Source organism: Syngnathus scovelli, chromosome 13 (assembly GCF_024217435.2).
Source record: "Syngnathus scovelli strain Florida chromosome 13, RoL_Ssco_1.2, whole genome shotgun sequence".
NCBI lineage: Eukaryota > Metazoa > Chordata > Actinopteri > Syngnathiformes > Syngnathidae > Syngnathus > Syngnathus scovelli.
In genome coordinates, this window is record NC_090859.1 from 5,232,113 (window position 1) to 5,252,112 (window position 20,000).

The 20,000-nt window shown below is 40.4% G+C and overlaps 2 protein-coding genes and 1 long non-coding RNA gene across 6 annotated transcripts in view; all 3 read right to left on the bottom strand.

Annotated features, from left to right (window-relative positions):
• Nucleotides 1-18,192, bottom strand: part of skp2 (S-phase kinase-associated protein 2, E3 ubiquitin protein ligase) — a 46,008-nt gene extending 27,816 nt beyond the window's left edge. The window contains exons 1-5 of one of the 4 annotated variants that reach the window (XM_068652684.1): nt 18,113-18,192; nt 17,988-18,028; nt 17,004-17,254; nt 14,386-14,500; nt 12,698-12,841 (exon numbers count right to left, since the gene is read on the bottom strand). In XM_068652684.1, coding sequence (XP_068508785.1) covers nt 12,698-12,841; nt 14,386-14,500; nt 17,004-17,254; nt 17,988-18,001 — 524 coding nt within the window. In that variant the 5' untranslated portion in view covers nt 18,002-18,028; nt 18,113-18,192. Of the gene's footprint in view, nt 1-12,697; nt 12,842-14,385; nt 14,501-17,003; nt 17,255-17,987 lie in introns of all 4 variants that reach the window. The other 3 variants (XM_068652685.1, XM_068652683.1, XM_068652686.1) reach the window with 3 other exon arrangements.
• Nucleotides 907-2,587, bottom strand: LOC125979821 (uncharacterized). Its single transcript, XR_011087945.1, has 3 exons — nt 2,479-2,587; nt 1,646-1,773; nt 907-1,056 (listed from the first exon to the last, which is right to left on the bottom strand). It is a non-coding gene; the product is annotated as an uncharacterized lncRNA (long non-coding RNA).
• A 1,032-nt stretch (nt 18,193-19,224) lies between the features above and the next one.
• fpgs (folylpolyglutamate synthase) overlaps nt 19,225-20,000 on the bottom strand; it is an 18,549-nt gene continuing 17,773 nt past the window's right edge. Inside the window, exon 15 of the mRNA XM_049738486.2 lies at nt 19,225-20,000. This exon is cut by the window's right edge and continues 40 nt beyond it. Within this exon, the coding sequence (XP_049594443.1) occupies nt 19,664-20,000 (337 nt within the window). The 3' untranslated portion in view covers nt 19,225-19,663.

The window sequence follows — 20,000 nt, forward strand, 5'->3', positions numbered from 1 at the left end:
TTCTTGATTACTTTTAAGCAGTTTTGCATTTGACCAGAATGTCACTGCTGGTAGATGAAGCAATTCCTGGACCCTACAGAGGTTGCACAGGCAGTCAAACTCCACCATGGCAGCACATTGGGATGCACCATTTCTCTGACAAAACCATTAAGAACAGATACAAGTTGTTGCAAAATCAGGGAAAATAAAAAATAAAAATCAGAGAAAAACTTTTTTCAGACAGTGTTTTACATGTATGGGGAATTTGCTTTGATAACATGTTACACATGGACAAACAAAGATGATAAAAGTAAATTTGGAAATATATAATGTGTAAAAAATTAAATGCAAGCTGTATAAGAATGGTATCTGCCTTGGTGTGACAATGTGTGAATTTGCATATTCACTAATAGGTTAATCTAGAGCAATTTTTCTTTCTCTCTTTTGAGGTAAATGTGTCATGTATACATTACCTCTATTTAAAAATAGATGTAAACAAACATCTCACGAATCAAGGTTAGCAATGACCTGTAACTCACATGAGAAAGGATGGGTCAATTTTCATTTTATGACAAAATTCAAAAGTTTAGACCTTACATGTCTAAGAAAAAAGGTCAAGTGGTGTTTAATATATCTTGCTTGGGTCATCTAAATCTTAGTAAGCAGCATATGTGAGGATAATTAGATACTGATACAGTAGTAACAATTGGGCAATTTAAAAGCAACTGTGATAAAGTTATATATTGAAAAGGATTACTCTAAACTCACCTCCCTTTTTGGCAGACTTTTCATTACTTGGGCCACGAGATGCGGAGGTACAAGAGGTCACTTCTATCACTTCTGGGATCAGCCCATCTGAAATGATGATTTTTAAGTACAGAAAAAAAACACAGTATAGCAATATTCTAAAACAAAAATTAACTGCACCTGTATAAGAATGCTTGGTCAAATTTAATATACTCTTGTTTTGAGCAGATTGATTTGCAGAGGTACAGAGCAGTCCTTTTGGGAATCATTGTCAGTATCATCACTGTCTGAGTAGTCCACTTTGAGAAACTCCTTTGATAATTGATAGCTCTATGGAGGGAATTAAAAGAAATGTGTTGTTAGTTTCTGCAAGCTACTCTTATATGCTGTATTAATATAAAGACTAGAATTTCTTTGCTCAAAATAATTAAAATTTCTGTCCAATATCTTAACTGGTAGACGACCGGTGCTGTACACATCCTCTGAAATATGCCAAAACCTTATATCACAGGAAATTTTACATATAAAACATGGAAAAGGCTCCAAAATTTACAACAAAGAAGCCACAAGAAACCATATTTCAGAAATCTGTTATGTGTGTGTGAATGATTGGCTTGGTTGGAATAACCATGACAACCTTAGATCCATACGGAGGGCCCCACAAGTAGCCATCAGAAATCTGTTATGTGTGTGTGAATGATTGGCTTGGTTGGACACCCATGGGCGCATGTTTCAACAATCCATCTATAGGTGTGTGTGCCACTGGTTCGTTTGGGCTCTATGAGGAGAACCACTAAAACCGTGTGATCCAATGGTTGGCTGAATGCTGTTTAAGGTACCTTCTGACTAAAGAACAGCTTTCCAACTAAAAGCTGTAAACTAAGAGAACAAGAAAAGGTCTACAAAGTTTATTTCTTACAACAAAGTCGCACTGAATGTTACCCGTTGGCTGGCATCTTGTTTGATGTTATCATCAGGGTCAGAGTCCTGCCAAGTTCTGGCTGGTTCAGGCAGCGCACCATCAACAGGAGCCTGAGAGCCTGTCACCTGGAATTAAAACCACAAATAACTTACCAACATCATACAGACACCACAAATGACAGACTCAAGACCTGTATAGTTAAATCATGTGAAGTTAGTCCCCGAAACCAAACAAGCTTTTCTAACTAAAGTGTTCCAGTCAGTTCTGGATGTCTAATCAGGTCCTATAACAGCATCTTTATGGATGTAGTGGAGCATCCTTCAGCATGACACTTTAGCCGTTTAGCTGTTGAGGATGTGTGGAACTATAGCTGTAATATAATCAGCCTCCATAATGTCCATAACCAAAATATGATCTAAAAACATGAGACAACCTTCGATCCATACGGAGGGCCCCACAAGTAGCCATCAGAAATCTGTTATTATGTGAGTGTGAATGATTGGCTTGGTTGGAATAACCAAGACAACTTTAGATCCATACGGAGGGCCCCACAAGTAGCCATCACAAATCTGTTATGTGTGTGTGAATGATTGGCTTGGTTGGACACCCATGGGCGCATGTTTCAACAATCCATCTATAGGTGTGTGTGCCACTGGTTCGTTTGGGCTCTATGAGGAGAACCACTAAAACCGTGTGATCCAATGGTTGGCTGAATGCTGTTTAAGGTACCTTCTGACTAAAGAACAGCTTTCCAACTAAAAGCTGTAAACTAAGAACAAGAAAAGGTCTACAAAGTTTATTTCTTACAACAAAGTCTAACTGAATGTTACCTGTTGGCTGGCATCTTGTTTGATGTTATCATCAGGGTCAGAGTCCTGCCAAGTTCTGGGTGATTCAGGCAGCGCACCATCAACAGGAGCCTGAGAGCCTGTCACCTGGAATTAAAACCACAAATAACTTACCAACATCATACAGACACCACAAATGACAGACTCAAGACCTGTATAGTTAAATCATGTGAAGTTAGTCCCCAAAACCAAACAAGCTTTTCTAACTAAAGTGTTCCAGTCAGTTCTGGATGTCTAATCAGGTCCTATAACAGCATCTTTATGGATGTAGTGGAGCATCCTTGAGCATGACACTTTAGCCGTTTAACTGTTGAGGATGTGTGGAACTATAGCTGTAATATAATCAGCCTCCATAATGTCCATAACCAAAATATGATCTAAAAACATGAGACAACCTTCGATCCATACGGAGGGCCCCACAAGTAGCTATCAGAAATCTGTTATTATGTGTGTGTGAATGATTGGCTTGGTTGGAATAACCAAGACAACTTTAGATCCATACGGAGGGCCCCACAAGTAGCCATCAGAAATCTGTTATTATGTGTGTGTGAATGATTGGCTTGGTTGGAATAACCAAGACAACTTTCGATCCATGCGGAGGGCCCCACAAGTAGCCATCAGAAATCTTTTATGTGTGTGTGAATGATTGGCTTGGTTGGACACCCATGGGCGCATGTTTCAAATATCCATCTATAGGTGTGTGTGCCACTGGTTCGTTTGGGCTCTATGAGGAGAACCACTAAAACCGTGTGATCCAATGGTTGGCTGAATGCTGTTTAAGGTACCTTCTGACTAAAGAACAGCTTTCCAACTAAAAGCTGTAAACTAAGAGAACAAGAAAAGGTCTACAAAGTTTATTTCTTACAACAAAGTCTAACTGAATGTTACCTGTTGGCTGGCATCTTGTTTGATGTTATTATCAGGGTCAGAGTCCTGCCAAGTTCTGGCTGGTTCAGGCAGCGCACCATCAACGGGAGCCTGAGAGCCTGTCACCTGGAATTAAAACCACAAATAACTTACCAACATCATACAGACACCACAAATGACAGACTCAAGACCTGTATAGTTAAATCATGTGAAGTTAGTCCCCGAAACCAAACAAGCTTTTCTAACTAAAGTGTTACAGTCAGTTCTGGATGTCTAATCAGGTCCTATAACAGCATCTTTATGGATGTAGTGGAGCATCCTTGAGCATGACACTTTAGCCGTTTAACTGTTGAGGATGTGTGGAACTATAGCTGTAATATAATCAGCCTCCATAATGTCCATAACCAAAATATGATCTAAAAACATGAGACAACCTTCGATCCATACGGAGGGCCCCACAAGTAGCTGTCAGAAATCTGTTATTATGTGTGTGTGAATGATTGGCTTGGTTGGAATAACCAAGACAACTTTAGATCCATACGGAGGGCCCCACAAGTAGCCATCAGAAATCTGTTATTATGTGTGTGTGAATGATTGGCTTGGTTGGAATAACCAAGACAACTTTCGATCCATGCGGAGGGCCCCACAAGTAGCCATCAGAAATCTTTTATGTGTGTGTGAATGATTGGCTTGGTTGGACACCCATGGGCGCATGTTTCAAATATCCATCTATAGGTGTGTGTGCCACTGGTTCGTTTGGGCTCTATGAGGAGAACCACTAAAACCGTGTGATCCAATGGTTGGCTGAATGCTGTTTAAGGTACCTTCTGACTAAAGAACAGCTTTCCAACTAAAAGCTGTAAACTAAGAGAACAAGAAAAGGTCTACAAAGTTTATTTCTTACAACAAAGTCTAACTGAATGTTACCTGTTGGCTGGCATCTTGTTTGATGTTATTATCAGGGTCAGAGTCCTGCCAAGTTCTGGCTGGTTCAGGGAGCGCACCATCAACGGGAGCCTGAGAGCCTGTCACCTGGAATTAAAACCGCAAATAACTTACCAACATCATACAGACACCACAAATGACAGACTCAAGACCTGTATAGTTAAATCATGTGAAGTTAGTCCCCAAAACCAAACAAGCTTTTCTAACTAAAGTGTTACAGTCAGTTCTGGATGTCTAATCAGGTCCTATAACAGCATCTTTATGGATGTAGTGGAGCATCCTTGAGCATGACACTTTAGCCGTTTAACTGTTGAGGATGTGTGGAACTATAGCTGTAATATAATCAGCCTCCATAATGTCCATAACCAAAATATGATCTAAAAACATGAGACAACCTTCGATCCATACGGAGGGCCCCACAAGTAGCTATCAGAAATCTGTTATTATGTGTGTGTGAATGATTGGCTTGGTTGGAATAACCAAGACAACTTTAGATCCATACGGAGGGCCCCACAAGTAGCCATCAGAAATCTGTTGTGTGTGTGAATGATTGGCTTGGTTGGACACCCATGGGCGCATGTTTCAACAATCCTTCTATAGGTGTGTGTGCCACTGGTTCGTTTGGGCTCTATGAGGAGAACCACTAAAACCGTGTGATCCAATGGTTGGCTGAATGCTGTTTAATGTACCTTCTGACTAAAGAACAGCTTTCCAACTAAAAGCTGTAAACTAAGAGAACAAGAAAAGGTCTACAAAGTTTATTTCTTACAACAAAGTCTAACTGAATGTTACCTGTTGGCTGGCATCTTGTTTGATGTTATCATCAGGGTCAGAGTCCTGCCAAGTTCTGGCTGGTTCAGGCAGCGCACCGTCAACAGGAGCCTGAGAGCCTGTCACCTGGAATTAAAACCACAAATAACTTACCAACATCATACAGACACCACAAATGACAGACTCAAGACCTGTATAGTTAAATCATGTGAAGTTAGTCCCAAAACCAAACAAGCTTTTCTAACTAAAGTGTTACAGTCAGTTCTGGATGTCTAATCAGGTCCTATAACAGCATCTTTATGGATGTAGTGGAGCATCCTTGAGCATGACACTTTAGCCGTTTAACTGTTGAGGATGTGTGGAACTATAGCTGTAATATAATCAGCCTCCATAATGTCCATAACCAAAAATATGATCTAAAAACATGAGACAACCTTCGATCAATACGGAGGGCCCCACAAGTAGCTGTCAGAAATCTGTTGTGTGTGTGAATGATTGGCTTGGTTGGAATAACCAAGACAACTTTCGATCCATACGGAGGGCCCCACAAGTAGCCATGAGAAATCTATTATGTGTGTGTGAATGATTGGCTTGGTTGGAATAACCAAGACAACTTTCGATCCATACGGAGGGCCCCACAAGTAGCCATCAGAAATCTGTTATGTGTGTGTGAATGATTGGCTTGGTTGGACACCCATGGGCGCATGTTTCAAATATCCATGTAGAGGTGTGTGTGCCACTGGTTCGTTTGGGCTCTATGAGGAGAACCACTAAAACCGTGTGATCCAATGGTTGGCTGAATGCTGTTTAAGGTACCTTCTGACTAAAGAACAGCTTTCCAACTAAAAACTGTAAACTAAGAGAACAAGAAAAGGTCTACAAAGTTTATTTCTTACAACAAAGTCTAACTGAATGTTACCTGTTGGCTGGCATCTTGTTTGATGTTATCATCAGGGTCAGAGTCCTGCCAAGTTCTGGCTGGTTCAGGCAGAGCACCGTCAACAGGAGCCTGAGAGCCTGTCACCTGGAATTAAAACCACAAATAACTTACCAACATCATACAGACACCACAAATAACAGACTCAAGACCTGTATAGTTAAATCATGTGAAGTTAGTCCCCAAAACCAAACAAGCTTTTCTAACTAAAGTGTTCCAGTCAGACCTGATGTCTAATCAGGTCCTATAACAGCATCTTTATGGATGTAGTGGAGCATCCTTCAGCATGACACTTTAGCCGTTTAGCTGTTGAGGATGTGTGGAACTATAGCTGTAATATAATCAGCCTCCATAATGTCCATAACCAAAATATGATCTAAAAACATGAGGCAACCTTTGATCCATACGGAGGGCCCCACAAGTAGCCATCAGAAATCTGTTATTGTGTGTGTGTGAATGATTGGCTTGGTTGGAATAACCAAGACAACTTTAGATCCATACGGAGGGCCCCACAAGTAGCCATCAGAAATCTGTTATGTGTGTGTGAATGATTGGCTTGGTTGGACACCCATGGGCGCATGTTTCAAATATCCATGTAGAGGTGTGTGTGCCACTGGTTCGTTTGGGCTCTATGAGGAGAACCACTAAAACCGTGTGATCCAGTGGTTGGCTGAATGCTGTTTAAGGTACCTTCTGACTAAAGAACAGCTTTCCAACTAAAAACTGTAAACTAAGAGAACAAGAAAAGGTCTACAAAGTTTATTTCTTACAACAAAGTCTAACTGAATGTTACCTGTTGGCTGGCATCTTGTTTGATGTTATCATCAGGGTCAGAGTCCTGCCAAGTTCTGGCTGGTTCAGGCAGAGCACCGTCAACAGGAGCCTGAGAGCCTGTCACCTGGAATTAAAACCACAAATAACTTACCAACATCATACAGACACCACAAATAACAGACTCAAGACCTGTATAGTTAAATCATGTGAAGTTAGTCCCCAAAACCAAACAAGCTTTTCTAACTAAAGTGTTCCAGTCAGACCTGATGTCTAATCAGGTCCTATAACAGCATCTTTATGGATGTAGTGGAGCATCCTTCAGCATGACACTTTAGCCGTTTAGCTGTTGAGGATGTGTGGAACTATAGCTGTAATATAATCAGCCTCCATAATGTCCATAACCAAAATATGATCTAAAAACATGAGGCAACCTTTGATCCATACGGAGGGCCCCACAAGTAGCCATCAGAAATCTGTTATTGTGTGTGTGTGAATGATTGGCTTGGTTGGAATAACCAAGACAACTTTAGATCCATACGGAGGGCCCCACAAGTAGCCATCAGAAATCTGTTATGTGTGTGTGAATGATTGGCTTGGTTGGACACCCATGGGCGCATGTTTCAACAATCCTTCTATAGGTGTGTGTGCCACTGGTTCGTTTGGGATCTATGAGGAGAACCACTAAAACCGTGTGATCCAATGGTTGGCTGAATGCTGTTTAAGGTACCTTCTGACTAAAGAACAGCTTTCCAACTAAAAGCTGTAAACTAAGAGAACAAGAAAAGGTCTACAAAGTTTATTTCTTACAACAAAGTCTAACTGAATGTTACCTGTTGGCTGGCATCTTGTTTGATGTTATCATCAGGGTCAGAGTCCTGCCAAGTTCTGGCTGGTTCAGGCAGCGCACCGTCAACAGGAGCCTGAGAGCCTGTCACCTGGAATTAAAACCACAAATAACTTACCAACATCATACAGACACCACAAATGACAGACTCAAGACCTGTATAGTTAAATCATGTGAAGTTAGTCCCCAAAACCAAACAAGCTTTTCTAACTAAAGTGTTCCAGTCAGACCTGATGTCTAATCAGGTCCCATAACAGCATCTTTATGGATGTAGTGGAGCATCCTTCAGCATGACACTTTAGCCGTTTTGCTGTTGAGGATGTGTGGAACTATAGCTGTAATATAATCAGCCTCCATAATGTCCATAACCAAAATATGATCTAAAAACATGAGACAACTTTCGATCCATACGGAGGGCCCCACAAGTAGCCATCAGAAATCTGTTATTGTGTGTGTGTGAATGATTGGCTTGGTTGGAATAACCAAGACAACTTTAGATCCATACGGAGGGCCCCACAAGTAGCCATCAGAAATCTGTTGTGTGTGTGAATGATTGGCTTGGTTGGACACCCATGGGCGCATGTTTTAACAATCCTTCTATAGGTGTGTGTGCCACTGGTTCGTTTGGGCTCTATGAGGAGAACCACTAAAACCATGTGATCCAATGGTTGGCTGAATGCTGTTTAAGGTACCTTCTGACTAAAGAACAGCTTTCCAACTAAAAGCTGTAAACTAAGAGAACAAGGAAAGGTCTACAAAGTTTATTTCTTACAACAAAGTCTAACTGAATGTTACCTGTTGGCTGGCATCTTGTTTGATGTTATCATCAGGGCCAGAGTCCTGCCAAGTTCTGGCTGGTTCAGGCAGCGCACCGTCAACAGGAGCCTGAGAGCCTGTCACCTGGAATCAAAACCACAAATAACTTACCAACATCATACTGAGAGTAATTCAAATAAAAGAGACAAAAATCTTCCTTTTTTTAATAACAAATTAATATTCCAACTTGCATACTTGATCTTACTGACTTACTTTTTCACGCCATGGCCATTTAGAATCACCATAGTTGTAATTGATTTCAGTTCCCATTTCTATGTTTTTGATGGCAAAAAGGCACAAATGGGGCTCGTCATTTACTATTTTTTTCATGGTGCAGTTTGGAGACTTGTGGTTGTCATTCACTAATCTTCCAAGAGAGCCATCCTCTGTTGATGCATCAATACTAGGAAAGAAAAAACAGAAATCAAACATTTTGTATCATATAACTAGTTTTTTAGTAAAACAAAAGTTGGCTTACAGAAATAAAAACTTGCAACATTTCAAAAGAAAAGTTGAGAGGGAAACAATGTCTTTTTGAACGTCATAGCACTAAATAAAAAAAATTGTTAATGCCACAATCCTGATGTGTTATTGAAATATTGCTTCTGAGTGACTCACTAATTTAGGGTATTTTATTCCAGTCTCTTTCTAGAGTTCATAATTATTGTATAGAAAATATTTGGATATACATACCACCAGTAATGATTCTGCCATTCAAAGTCAAAGAGAAATGTACTCTCCTTTTCAGAGTACTTGCTTGTTTGGCAAAATATTTCTTTAAGATACACCTTTAACCAAATAATTGTGGTGTTATCTTACAATTTTAATACTAAGTTCTCGCTTAGAAACAGAAATACAACAACCAATCTGAATTTGATTGTTATTTGTGTTGTTTTATAAAATAAATAAATATATACTTAATGGATAAATGGTCTAAAAATGAGTTTATTACCTTTTTGATCATCAATAAATCTTTCCACTAGTCCAGGTTTGTCCTTTGAGGATTAAATGTAAAAGGCTGCTTCATCAGCAGGCTTTTTTCTTGCTTTCCTTTTGGACATTTCTGGCTCTAAAAAATAATTCAAAACATGGCAGAGAGAACTTTAACAAGCACTCTATATTAATTTTAAAAGATTTGTAATCATCCACTGTATAAAGACTGAAGGAATAAGCCTGGCCTGAGAACTAACAGAACAAGAGTGATTAAAGAAAGAATATTTTTCAGAAAATACTGATATATTAATGAAAATGTTTGTCGGTTTGAAGCTGAGCTTTGTTACTTTTAACTAGTCACAGTTCCAACCAGGTGCTGCATCCAAAGAAAAGTTATTTCAATAGTTTTACCAGTATAACTCGTTATACTTTTCAGGAGCTACCAACTCGTTTTTATTATGTTTGTGTTTGAAAAGTGAACGTAGCATCCTGATTAGCGGTAGCTAATTAGCCAATAAGCTAGTTTCCGGATAGTTTTATTTGCGTCAGAATGCTTGTGTTATTTAAAGAAAGCATTCTTACATGATAGAAAACCACCGAGAAATACAGAAGACATGCAGATATATCATAACACTGAGCACACACGTGTTTGACGAGTTTTGAAGTGGTTTCGGCAATTACGGCCAGAGTCCGGTTCTGGGCTTAGCAATTATGAAACATTAGCACATCGAAATCATCCTGAATTCGTTCTATAACTCTGTCGTTCTCTTTTACACCATTGTTTTTAAAACCACTGCAAGCTAAGATGAATAACAAGTTAAAAAGCCGGACTGTCTGAGGGGAAAACGTTACGCCATCCGAGTGACAATATACCGAATCCGAAGCCATAATCATTGCATATAAACCCCTCGGGGTCTGGACAAAAAGCATTTCTACATCAGTTTCTTGTACTTAGTATTTACATGCAGTTGATTTACTCACCGTGTATGTTGTGTTTCGTTATGAGCAGCGTGTCTTCGTCGCGGAGCAGTCTCAGTCTGGCGGCGTCACACGTGGCGAAGTGACGTTAAGCTGGTGGTTTTAGCCGCATGAAGCTAACACATGCAATACCTGCTAATTTAACTAATATGTAAACTGATGGTAAAGAATAAATTACTATTTATTTATACCTTTATTTTTATGTTTAGAACATGAAAAATGCACGAGATGCTGATTTAACTAATATGTAAACTGATGGTAAAGAATAAATTACTATTTATTTATACCTTTATTTTTATGTTTAGAACATGAAAAATGCACGAGACAGTTTTTAAAATAAGCCTAATAGAATGAGCGTATTTTTATAAAGCAAGTGTAATGAATATTAAATAACGTAGATAAATTGCAATTGTAATGCAGGAATTTTATGTTTACAGTATTATTTTAGCTGCTATGGTTACTAAAATAATAATTACCTGGTTTAAATCTACAGGAAATAGCATTTTATTTTCTTAATCAACACTCGGATCACGAGGTGCCCTGATTGGTTGAATCACACACACTTCCGGTAGTGTGTATACTTGCAATACCACTTGCCATGGTCGGGGGGCCGCTACTGAGCACACACACTTCACACACACAATTCTCAACATTGCGACCATGAGGGGTAAGTGAAAAAAATTCGTGAGGCATGTTGTTAGAGCATTTCAAGCTGTTTTAGAGTGGTTTCCCGAGTGGGGTCCATGATTTTGGACCCCACAACGACACAGGGCCCCACTTTGTTGGTGGGCTCCCTGTCTTCGGACCCCCCATACTAATAAAAACAAGTACACACACACACACACACACACACACACACACACACACACACACACACACACACACACACACACACACACACACACACACATACATACATACATACATACATACATACATACATACATATATATATATATATATATATATATATACATATACATACACACACACACACACACACACACACACACACACACACACACAGTATATACACAAGTACAGTATCTCACAGAAGTGACATACATATACAGACACGCACACGCACAGGAGAGGAAATACTGAAGAGATGACAATTCTATCCACCACACAATGAAAATGTTCAATTATCCATTTTCGCTATGCAGTATTTGGTGACTGAGTGCCAGTATATAGTAAAAGCTGGTGTGACCAATCTCACTCTACACTAGAAGTTCAATAAGGAACCTCATGGCAAAACTAAAGCTCTGAGGGTATATATAGTATGTATAGAGGAAGGAAAAAAATCTCTATATAAAGACTGCCCAGGTAACATTACGACACCCTGAAACTGAACTTCAGCAAAATGGCCAAGATGAAACAGTGGTCCAACTGTTATAGTAAGTACCCCAAACACCCATTCAAGTCCTACTAAACAAGCTAAAAGTGATGTACTGGTCAAGAATGTCTCCAGACATTAAAACAATTGGGCAACGTCAAAAAGATGGACAATCATAAGGTCTCTAACTTAAACAGCTTTGAGATGTAAAGGAGGAAAATTGACCAAGTGGCAACATAAGAATCTTGGGTCACTGCCCAAAAAGTATCAAGGCAGTGCTGAAAATATTTGTCCATCCATTCTTTGTACCACTTGTCCCCATGGGGGTCACGGGCGTGCTGGAGCCTATCCCAGCAGTCATCGGGCAGTAGGCGGAGAAAACCCTGAATCGTTTGCCAGCCAATCACAGGGCACACAGATGACGCAATCATCCGCACTCACACCTACGGGCAAACCGCAGCCTCCGAACTGTGAAGTGGATGTGCTAACCAGTACGTCACTGTGCCGCTGGAAAGTATTTGTGACTACACAAAATCTTGACACTTTAGGCACTATTTGGACATTTTCATTTAATTGTGTACAGTTCTCATGTTCGTTGCCAGTATCGGAGACAAATGGCTATACATTTATTTTGAGAGCAATAAATTCACATCGTTATGCAAGCTGTGAGTGATTGACTTTCGTCAATTATTTTTCCCAAACCAGAATCTTATCTAAATACCGCTCAACTAGTATTTATGAGGGTATGTGTGTATATATGTTTTTTATGCTGATGATAGTTCATATACAGACAAAAATTCTGGTCACCGATTAATCAAAAATTACACAATGAATAAAATGTTTATTTTGGGGGCTCATAACGCTTTCAACAAGAAATGATATTCAGACATAATATTTTGTCTCTCTCGCTCTCTTTCTGTTTTATGACGGATTGACTTTCTAGCAAATCTGGCAACTCACTAAACCCTGACAGACAAGTCACATTAATGTCTCAACTCACCATGTGCCAGTTAGGTGAAGGTTGTTTATGAAAGATCGAGGGCATCGTAACCTGCGCACCCCCGTCTTCAACACCTGCTGCAGCGCTAAACCCATATTGGTCACCCCCTCTAGGTCCACACTTTGCCAAAGTGACTCATCAAACCTGGAAGACACACATACGGAAAAGTGAGACCATCTACTGCAAGGATGTAAGTTTGTAGTTTGAATCATTAAATATCTAGTTACAATTCATAGAATTATCCTAAGCCACTGCAATATCATTACTGTATTTTCCGCACCATAAGGCGCTTCGGGTAAAAAGGTGCAGACTCATACCTGGGGCTTTTCTGTATTTAGTCCACACATAGGGTGCACCGCACTATAGGGCGCATGCATGCCATGACTTGCGAGAAACAAACAAAAAACGTCACAGGAGCAATTAAGTTCGTAAGTAGAGGTACCACTGTGTGTGTGTGTGTGTGTGTGTGTGTGTGTGTGTGTGTGTGTGTGTGTGTGTGTGTGTGTATATATATATTTGATTCCACCTCCGGCCCTCCCTGTGCGGAGTTTGCATGTTCTCCCCAAGCCCGCGTGGGTTTTCTCCGGGCACTCCGGTTTCCTCCCACATCCCAAAAATATGCTTGGTAGGCCGATTGATCACTCCAAATTGTCCCTAGGTGTGAGTGCGAGTGCGAATGGTCGTTTGTCTCTGTGTGCCCTGCGATTGGCTGGCAACCGGTTCAGGGTGTCCCCCGCCTACTGCCCGATGACAGCTGGGATAGGCTCCAGCACGCCCGCGACCCCCGTGGGGACTAAGCGGTTCAGAAAATGGATGGATGGAGATATATATATATATATATATATATATATATATATATATATATATATATATATATATATATATATATATATATATATATATATATATATATATATATATCTCTCATATATATACACCGTAATTTCCGGACTATAAGCCGCACCGGACTATAAGCCGCACCAGCTAAAATTCGGGGATATTTTAGTTTTTTTCTAACATAAGCCGCACCGGACTATAAGCCGCACGTGCACACGAGTTTTCTACAAAGAAAGACAGTACACAGAAAGCCTTTTAAAAGTTTTAATAACATACTTTAACAATATCTTTCTAAACATTGCCTGTGACGCAGCAGTAGTACTGCAGCAACACGGAAGTGTGCACTGCTTTGTGTAATCTCTGAGTCACATGGCAGAGTAAGAGAAAGGGTTTAGAGCCCTTTGACGCAGGTCACCTAGCGTGCATTCCTACTAAAGCTCATAATAGTCACAAGCAACACAGCCAGAATAAGCAGCAGCCATAGTAGTGTTTCAAAATAGTATTTTTGTTGTTTTTTTCTTCAAGATACTACACAACAGTGGTCCACAGCCTTTTTACGAGTGTATAAAAGTGATCAAGTCATCACAAAAATCACGAAAAAAAATCTTATATAAGCCGCACCTGACTATAAGCCGCAGGGTTCAAAATTTTGGAAAAAAGTCGCGACTTATAGTCCGGAAATTACGGTATATATATATATATATATATATATATATATATATATATATATATATATATATGAGAGAGAGAGACAGAGAGAGAGAGAGAGAGAGAGAGAGAGAGAGAGAGAGAGAGAGAGAGAGAGAGAGAGAGAGAGAGAACATCTCAAAAAACAATTATCGACTACTTACGCCAAACGATGCCAGCGCCTGCAAATAACAGATGTCTTGAGGAGGTCCTGCAGAGGTAGGAAGATGAGGATCCGGAGGATCAACTCGTCTGGAAGGCGGTCCCATGAAATGCCTGCTGGATATAATCAGACATGATTAAGACAAAGTATTTACTTACTTCTTCACAGGGTTATTTTATTTGATAAAATCAAACGGAATATCTAAATCTGAAAAAACTTTCATTAACAAAAAATGAAATGGAATGTATATTTCGCATAAACAAAACTAACTGACCAGCTCAGTGGCCTAGTGGGAGAGTGTTCGCCCTGAAACTGGAAGGTTGTGAGTTCAAACCCCGGCCGGGTCATACCAAAGACTAAAAATGGGACCCATTGCCTCCCTACTTGGTACTCAGCATTAAGGGTTGGAATTGGGGAGTTAGATCACCAAATGATTCCCGAGCGTGGCACCGCTGCTGCTCACTGCTCCCTTCTCCCTCAGGGGATGGATCAAAATCACACGGGGATGGGTTAAATGCAGAGGACAAATTTCACCACACCCAGATGTGTGTGTGACGATCATTGGGACTTTAACTTAACTGTATGTATAATGTAGGGAACCTGTCCCATGTTTCTGTCTTTGTCTATTAATGTAATACGTTAGCTTGTTAGATTGAATTTAAATGTTATTTCTGTATTTTACTTCAAGGTCGTTGGCCGGAAGAAGGCATGTTTAAGAGTTGTCAGGCAACTGTGGTCCTAGTACTGTGTGTCACGCCTAAATAATGAAGTCTTCTAGCAACAGTCAATAAAATACCGCCACCGAGTGACAGTGTTGTGCTTGCGGCTGAATGGCTTTGCTGTTTTTTAATCACCAAAAGTGACACTAGACACTTGGGTTATATCATAGAAAATAAATGTATTAAAAAAAAAAAAATACTACACCGCGCATGGTGTAATACTGATGATGATATCTCCCATCGAATGAGTAGACTAGCAGTTATTTCTGCAAGTCTTACCAGCACAAAGATCGTTTAAGGTGTCAAGCAGCCGTGCCGTCCCCTTGCCACCCTCTCGCCTTCAGAGGGTCGTTACCCAGCAGGTGCAGGTACTGCCGCATGCAGGGCAGCCCAAGAAGGTGCAGCTTTACAGCAACCCCAATCCAAGCAGGGAGGCATCGGGTTCCATTTTTTTTTTAATAGTTTTTGGTATGACTCGGCCGGGGATCGAACCCACAACCTCCCAGTCTCAGGGTGGATACTCATACCACAAGGCCACTGAGCTGGTGGTGTCACACTACGCAACAAGAACTCAAGTTGCAAATCTACTTTTGAAGTTGGCAATGTGGCAAACAAGGTATGGAAAGAGACTGTCCTTGCTTTATGCTAGATATATTGCTGCCCACTTGGCATCCATTCCAACCTGGTCATTGTGATAGGGGGATTAAACATCTCCCCCATCTTAAAGTTTCTCATTTTTTCTTACATGCTTCTTGGGAGTTTTTCCATGTCCTTCTTTGAGGTTAAGATCAGTCATATCAACTGAGGGCGAATAAAGCCTATTGAGACTCTTTTGTGATTAAGAGGGATACTTAAAAAAAAGCATTCTACTTGATTTTATTTTCTTGGTTAGGATTATATGCGCCAACACAGTGAGGCACTGGTTAGCACCTCATAGTTCAGAGGTACAGGGTTCAATTACGGCTCTAGCCTTCCCGTGTGGAGTTTGCGTGTTCTCCCCGTGATTGCATGGATTTCCATCGGCTACTCTGGCTTCCTCCCACATTCCAAAAACATGCATGGTAGGCTGATTATCACTCCAAATTGTTCATAGGTGTGACTGTGAATGCTCGTTCTTCCATATGTGCCCTGCAATTGGCTGGCAACCAGTTCGGGGTGTACGTCTACCGCCCAAAAACCGCTGGGATAGGTTCCAGATGCCCACGACCCTCGGATAAGCAATATGGAAGATGACCGAACAGTGAGAAGTGAACATTCTAAAGTGTTAGAAAAATGTATATATATGTTATCAAGCGTTCTCTAATCAATGCTTTACCGCAATATTACTGCAATAAATGCTTGCTGTTTGGCCTTGATGTTTTTATGTTGTGCAACAGACAAGAAAGGTTACGGCTGGGTCAGGCAGGACGCCGCTACCAGCTAGCAACTCAGCAAAAAGAGAACATCTACCGAGACAATTCCTAGAAACAACACGCCTAACCGTTGTCTTACACTCTCAGATGGAACAGCAAGAGAACATCACGCTTCCTGTTTTGATCACAGAGACAAAGAGAGATGCTGATCGCTTAAATTGTTTTGCCGATATTGCCATACAAGTATGTAACACCTTGTGCCTTATTTTTGCTTACGAGACAAAGCCCACATGCTTTCCCCCCTCCCTTAGGGGCTTTTGTCTCACATTGTGGGTAGGACAAATCCAAATAAAAAGAGCAGGAGTGCATACAGATATTTAGTGTAGTGAGATTGTTGTAAGCTATCTGTACTGCACTCCTCGCGAGCATTCGAATTAATATTCTTGTCTCATTGTGTTTTCTGTTTGCTGATTCTTTTCTCCTTACTTTATAGTACATATGTCAGTAAAATAAACCTGAAACAAAGTTATTAAAACCCTGGTTCTTACCGGATATTGATTCTTTCCTCTTTCTTGATCGTCTGGAAATTACAAAAGGCTTTCCGTCATTCTCTTTGCCCTTACAAAGAGAATGTTGCCGTTTGTGCCCAGGTGACCACTGTTGAATGAGGTCCGTTGGAGTGCATTCAGTGTCCAGGCCCTCAGTCAAGTCGTCTTGGCACTTGCGCTTGCTGCTACTCTTGGCTCGGGTCAACATGGAGCCTTGAACACCGAAGCAAAACACATCCTGCAGAGGCACGCTGGGTGGAAGGCAAATGAAAAAAATTAGCATTTTTCTTTATGGTGTTAATACCGATCGAGTTTGACAACATTTCATTCGATTTTGTTTACGATCTGTGGAAAATACAAGTTACTTTGAAAGACGACTTAGACCGAAGCAAAACACATGCTGCAGAGGCACGCTGGGTGGAAGGCAATTGAAAAAATAAGCACTTTTCCTTATGATGTTAATACCGATCGAGTTTGACAACATTTCATTCGTTTTTGTTTACGATCTGTGGGCAATACTTTGGAAGACGACATTTTCCTGCAAGATAGGTTTGCCCGCCATATTGAGACAAACTTTTGACCGCGCAAATTCGGAAAACTGGTTTTATGCAGTAAGACACGCGTGCATAAAACTTTCTGACAGGGTTACAGTCATAACGAAACTATTTGCAACTTTTTTCCACTAACATAAGAGCTACTGCATTAGAGAAACGGTAGATTGAGCGGGAGGCTCACCAAAAACAAAGCGCGGTCCGCTCAACGCAATGGGTAAATCTGGTTAAATTTGCCATATGGCAATTTTAGAGGGGCGTCTTGCACAAATCATTTTTAATATTGAAAACTAGGAAACCATACATTTGCAATGCATTAAAGCAACAGCTATTCGGTAACCAGAATAACACCGAGATAGCAGAGTTTCGTTTCACGAGGGTGGAATGCCCAAAACGTCTATTTAAAATCAAGCACAACTATATACAATCATACCTGTCTCCTGGCATCACCTCCGTTTCAGGGAGGATAAGGTGCTGAAAATAGAAAACAGCATCTACTGAAGCTCACCACGAGTATTTTTTTCTGCAGCCGTCCAACTTGGATAGTTTTAAACTCACCGCCAGCTCCAGGGCGCCTTACACTATTACGTCACTTGCCCCGCGCCTATTCAACATCCGTTTTGATACAGATTAAACACGCATGCGCGTTTGCGTTCATCTTTTTAAGAGGGAACGCGAATTAATTATAAATATTAACGTGAGATTTTCATTATATGATCTATTCCACACAGGTTTTAAGACTTATTGCAAGAGAGAAAAACGTTTTCGTTAGTCTGCATACGCTCAGATCTTAACATGAATTAATACAACCAGTACTGCATTTATAAGTTTTAAAGGACCAATTTTCATGCAAAATCAATTTATTGAACTTTTGCATGAAATGCTGATTCATCATCACCCTTCAAAGTGATGTTTTCCTCGATTCACTCATGGCAGCAGTCCTGCTCATTCTTCCTCTCCAAACATCAGCCCCGCCCGCCCGGTCCAAGAAACTGCCCTGGCGTGAGGGGGCACCTCGGTACCGCTCCCTGCAGACTAAACACGCGCCCACCCCGAGTCTACCGACATATGAGCAATTCCGCACAAAACAATTTAATTCCCCTAAAATCTTACTTCATAAAGCACTTCCTAAACAATTTGTGTTCCTAACAAAAAAAGTATGATGCACCAAATTATAAAGCCATAGGTTCCATCACTGGCAGTTCAACGATTGTCGATCCCGGACAAAAAAATTAAAATACTAATTTCATAAAAACGGAAAAAAAAAAAATCAAGGACACAAACTTAAAAATAAACTAAACTACAATAAAGTAAAGAGAAAAATTCAGCCTACTGAATGTGTGGGTATAGGTAGGTTTTAGTCAACCAGACTGTTTACTTTCAGGTTAAGAAAATAGTCACCAATGTCTCATATTAGATCAAATTAGATCGTCATTGTGCCAAATGTAATATGTAATCACATACACCCATAATGAACCTAGCATGATTTAAAAAGTGAAAGGCTTTTGATCGACATTGTTCTACGACTGTATTTTGATAGCAATAGTTTATATTAATTTGTAATGTAATTTGCTGTTAGCACTCTCATTGTGATATATACAGCGTTTTGTCACAGTTCCAGCTGGTGTGCAATGCGTTATATAGTAAATGAAGTCGCAGTGTTTTGTAAATACTTGCAGACACGTGTTTTTTATTTACAGAGAAAAATTAAACAATACTTAAACTGGTCAAGTATTCCAAATTCTGATTTTCTTTCAAAAAAGACATGTTTTTATTTTAAATACAATTAATAATTAGCATTTGGGATAAGTGAACTACAAACACTGTCACATTATCTTGTTTTAATGATTGTACCCATTATGTAAACACATTTGACTTCAAGTTGGACTTAAGACTTTAGCTTGGCAATGTTGAGCGTAAGGTTTTTTGTGCGTCTGGGGCCATTCTGAGTGTGGTGGGGGGTGGGGGGAGCAAACTGCCTGGCTCCAAATGACTGCCACTGGGTATCATTAGTCTCACTCTTTTTGTTGTGGTATCCCAAATATACATTTTTAAAACAGACATTCATATTCCTGCATCGGAATTCTAAGTTTCAAATTCATGGCCTATTTACTTGGAGGATTCAGGGACAAGATGTTTGAGTGCACCTCCCACCAGGTGGAGGCTTCCAGTGATAAGGACATGGATCTCGGCAGCATCGTACAATGGAGCAGCTTTAGCCATCACGCTGGGTTTCATTGGCATCACTTTTTTGAAAGGGTCCACAAGCACTGGATCCCTACCCTGTGTGAGCCATTGAAGGGCGCTGAGGATGCAGGGAAACACGAGCGTGTCCGCTTTATCCTCAGGGACCAAAGACAAGCTGTCCTCAATTAGTTGTGGGGTGCCACTGATGTTCCCTGTGCTGTTGTGCAGACGCCAGCTTCTTTCGTTATCCAAGCAGCGA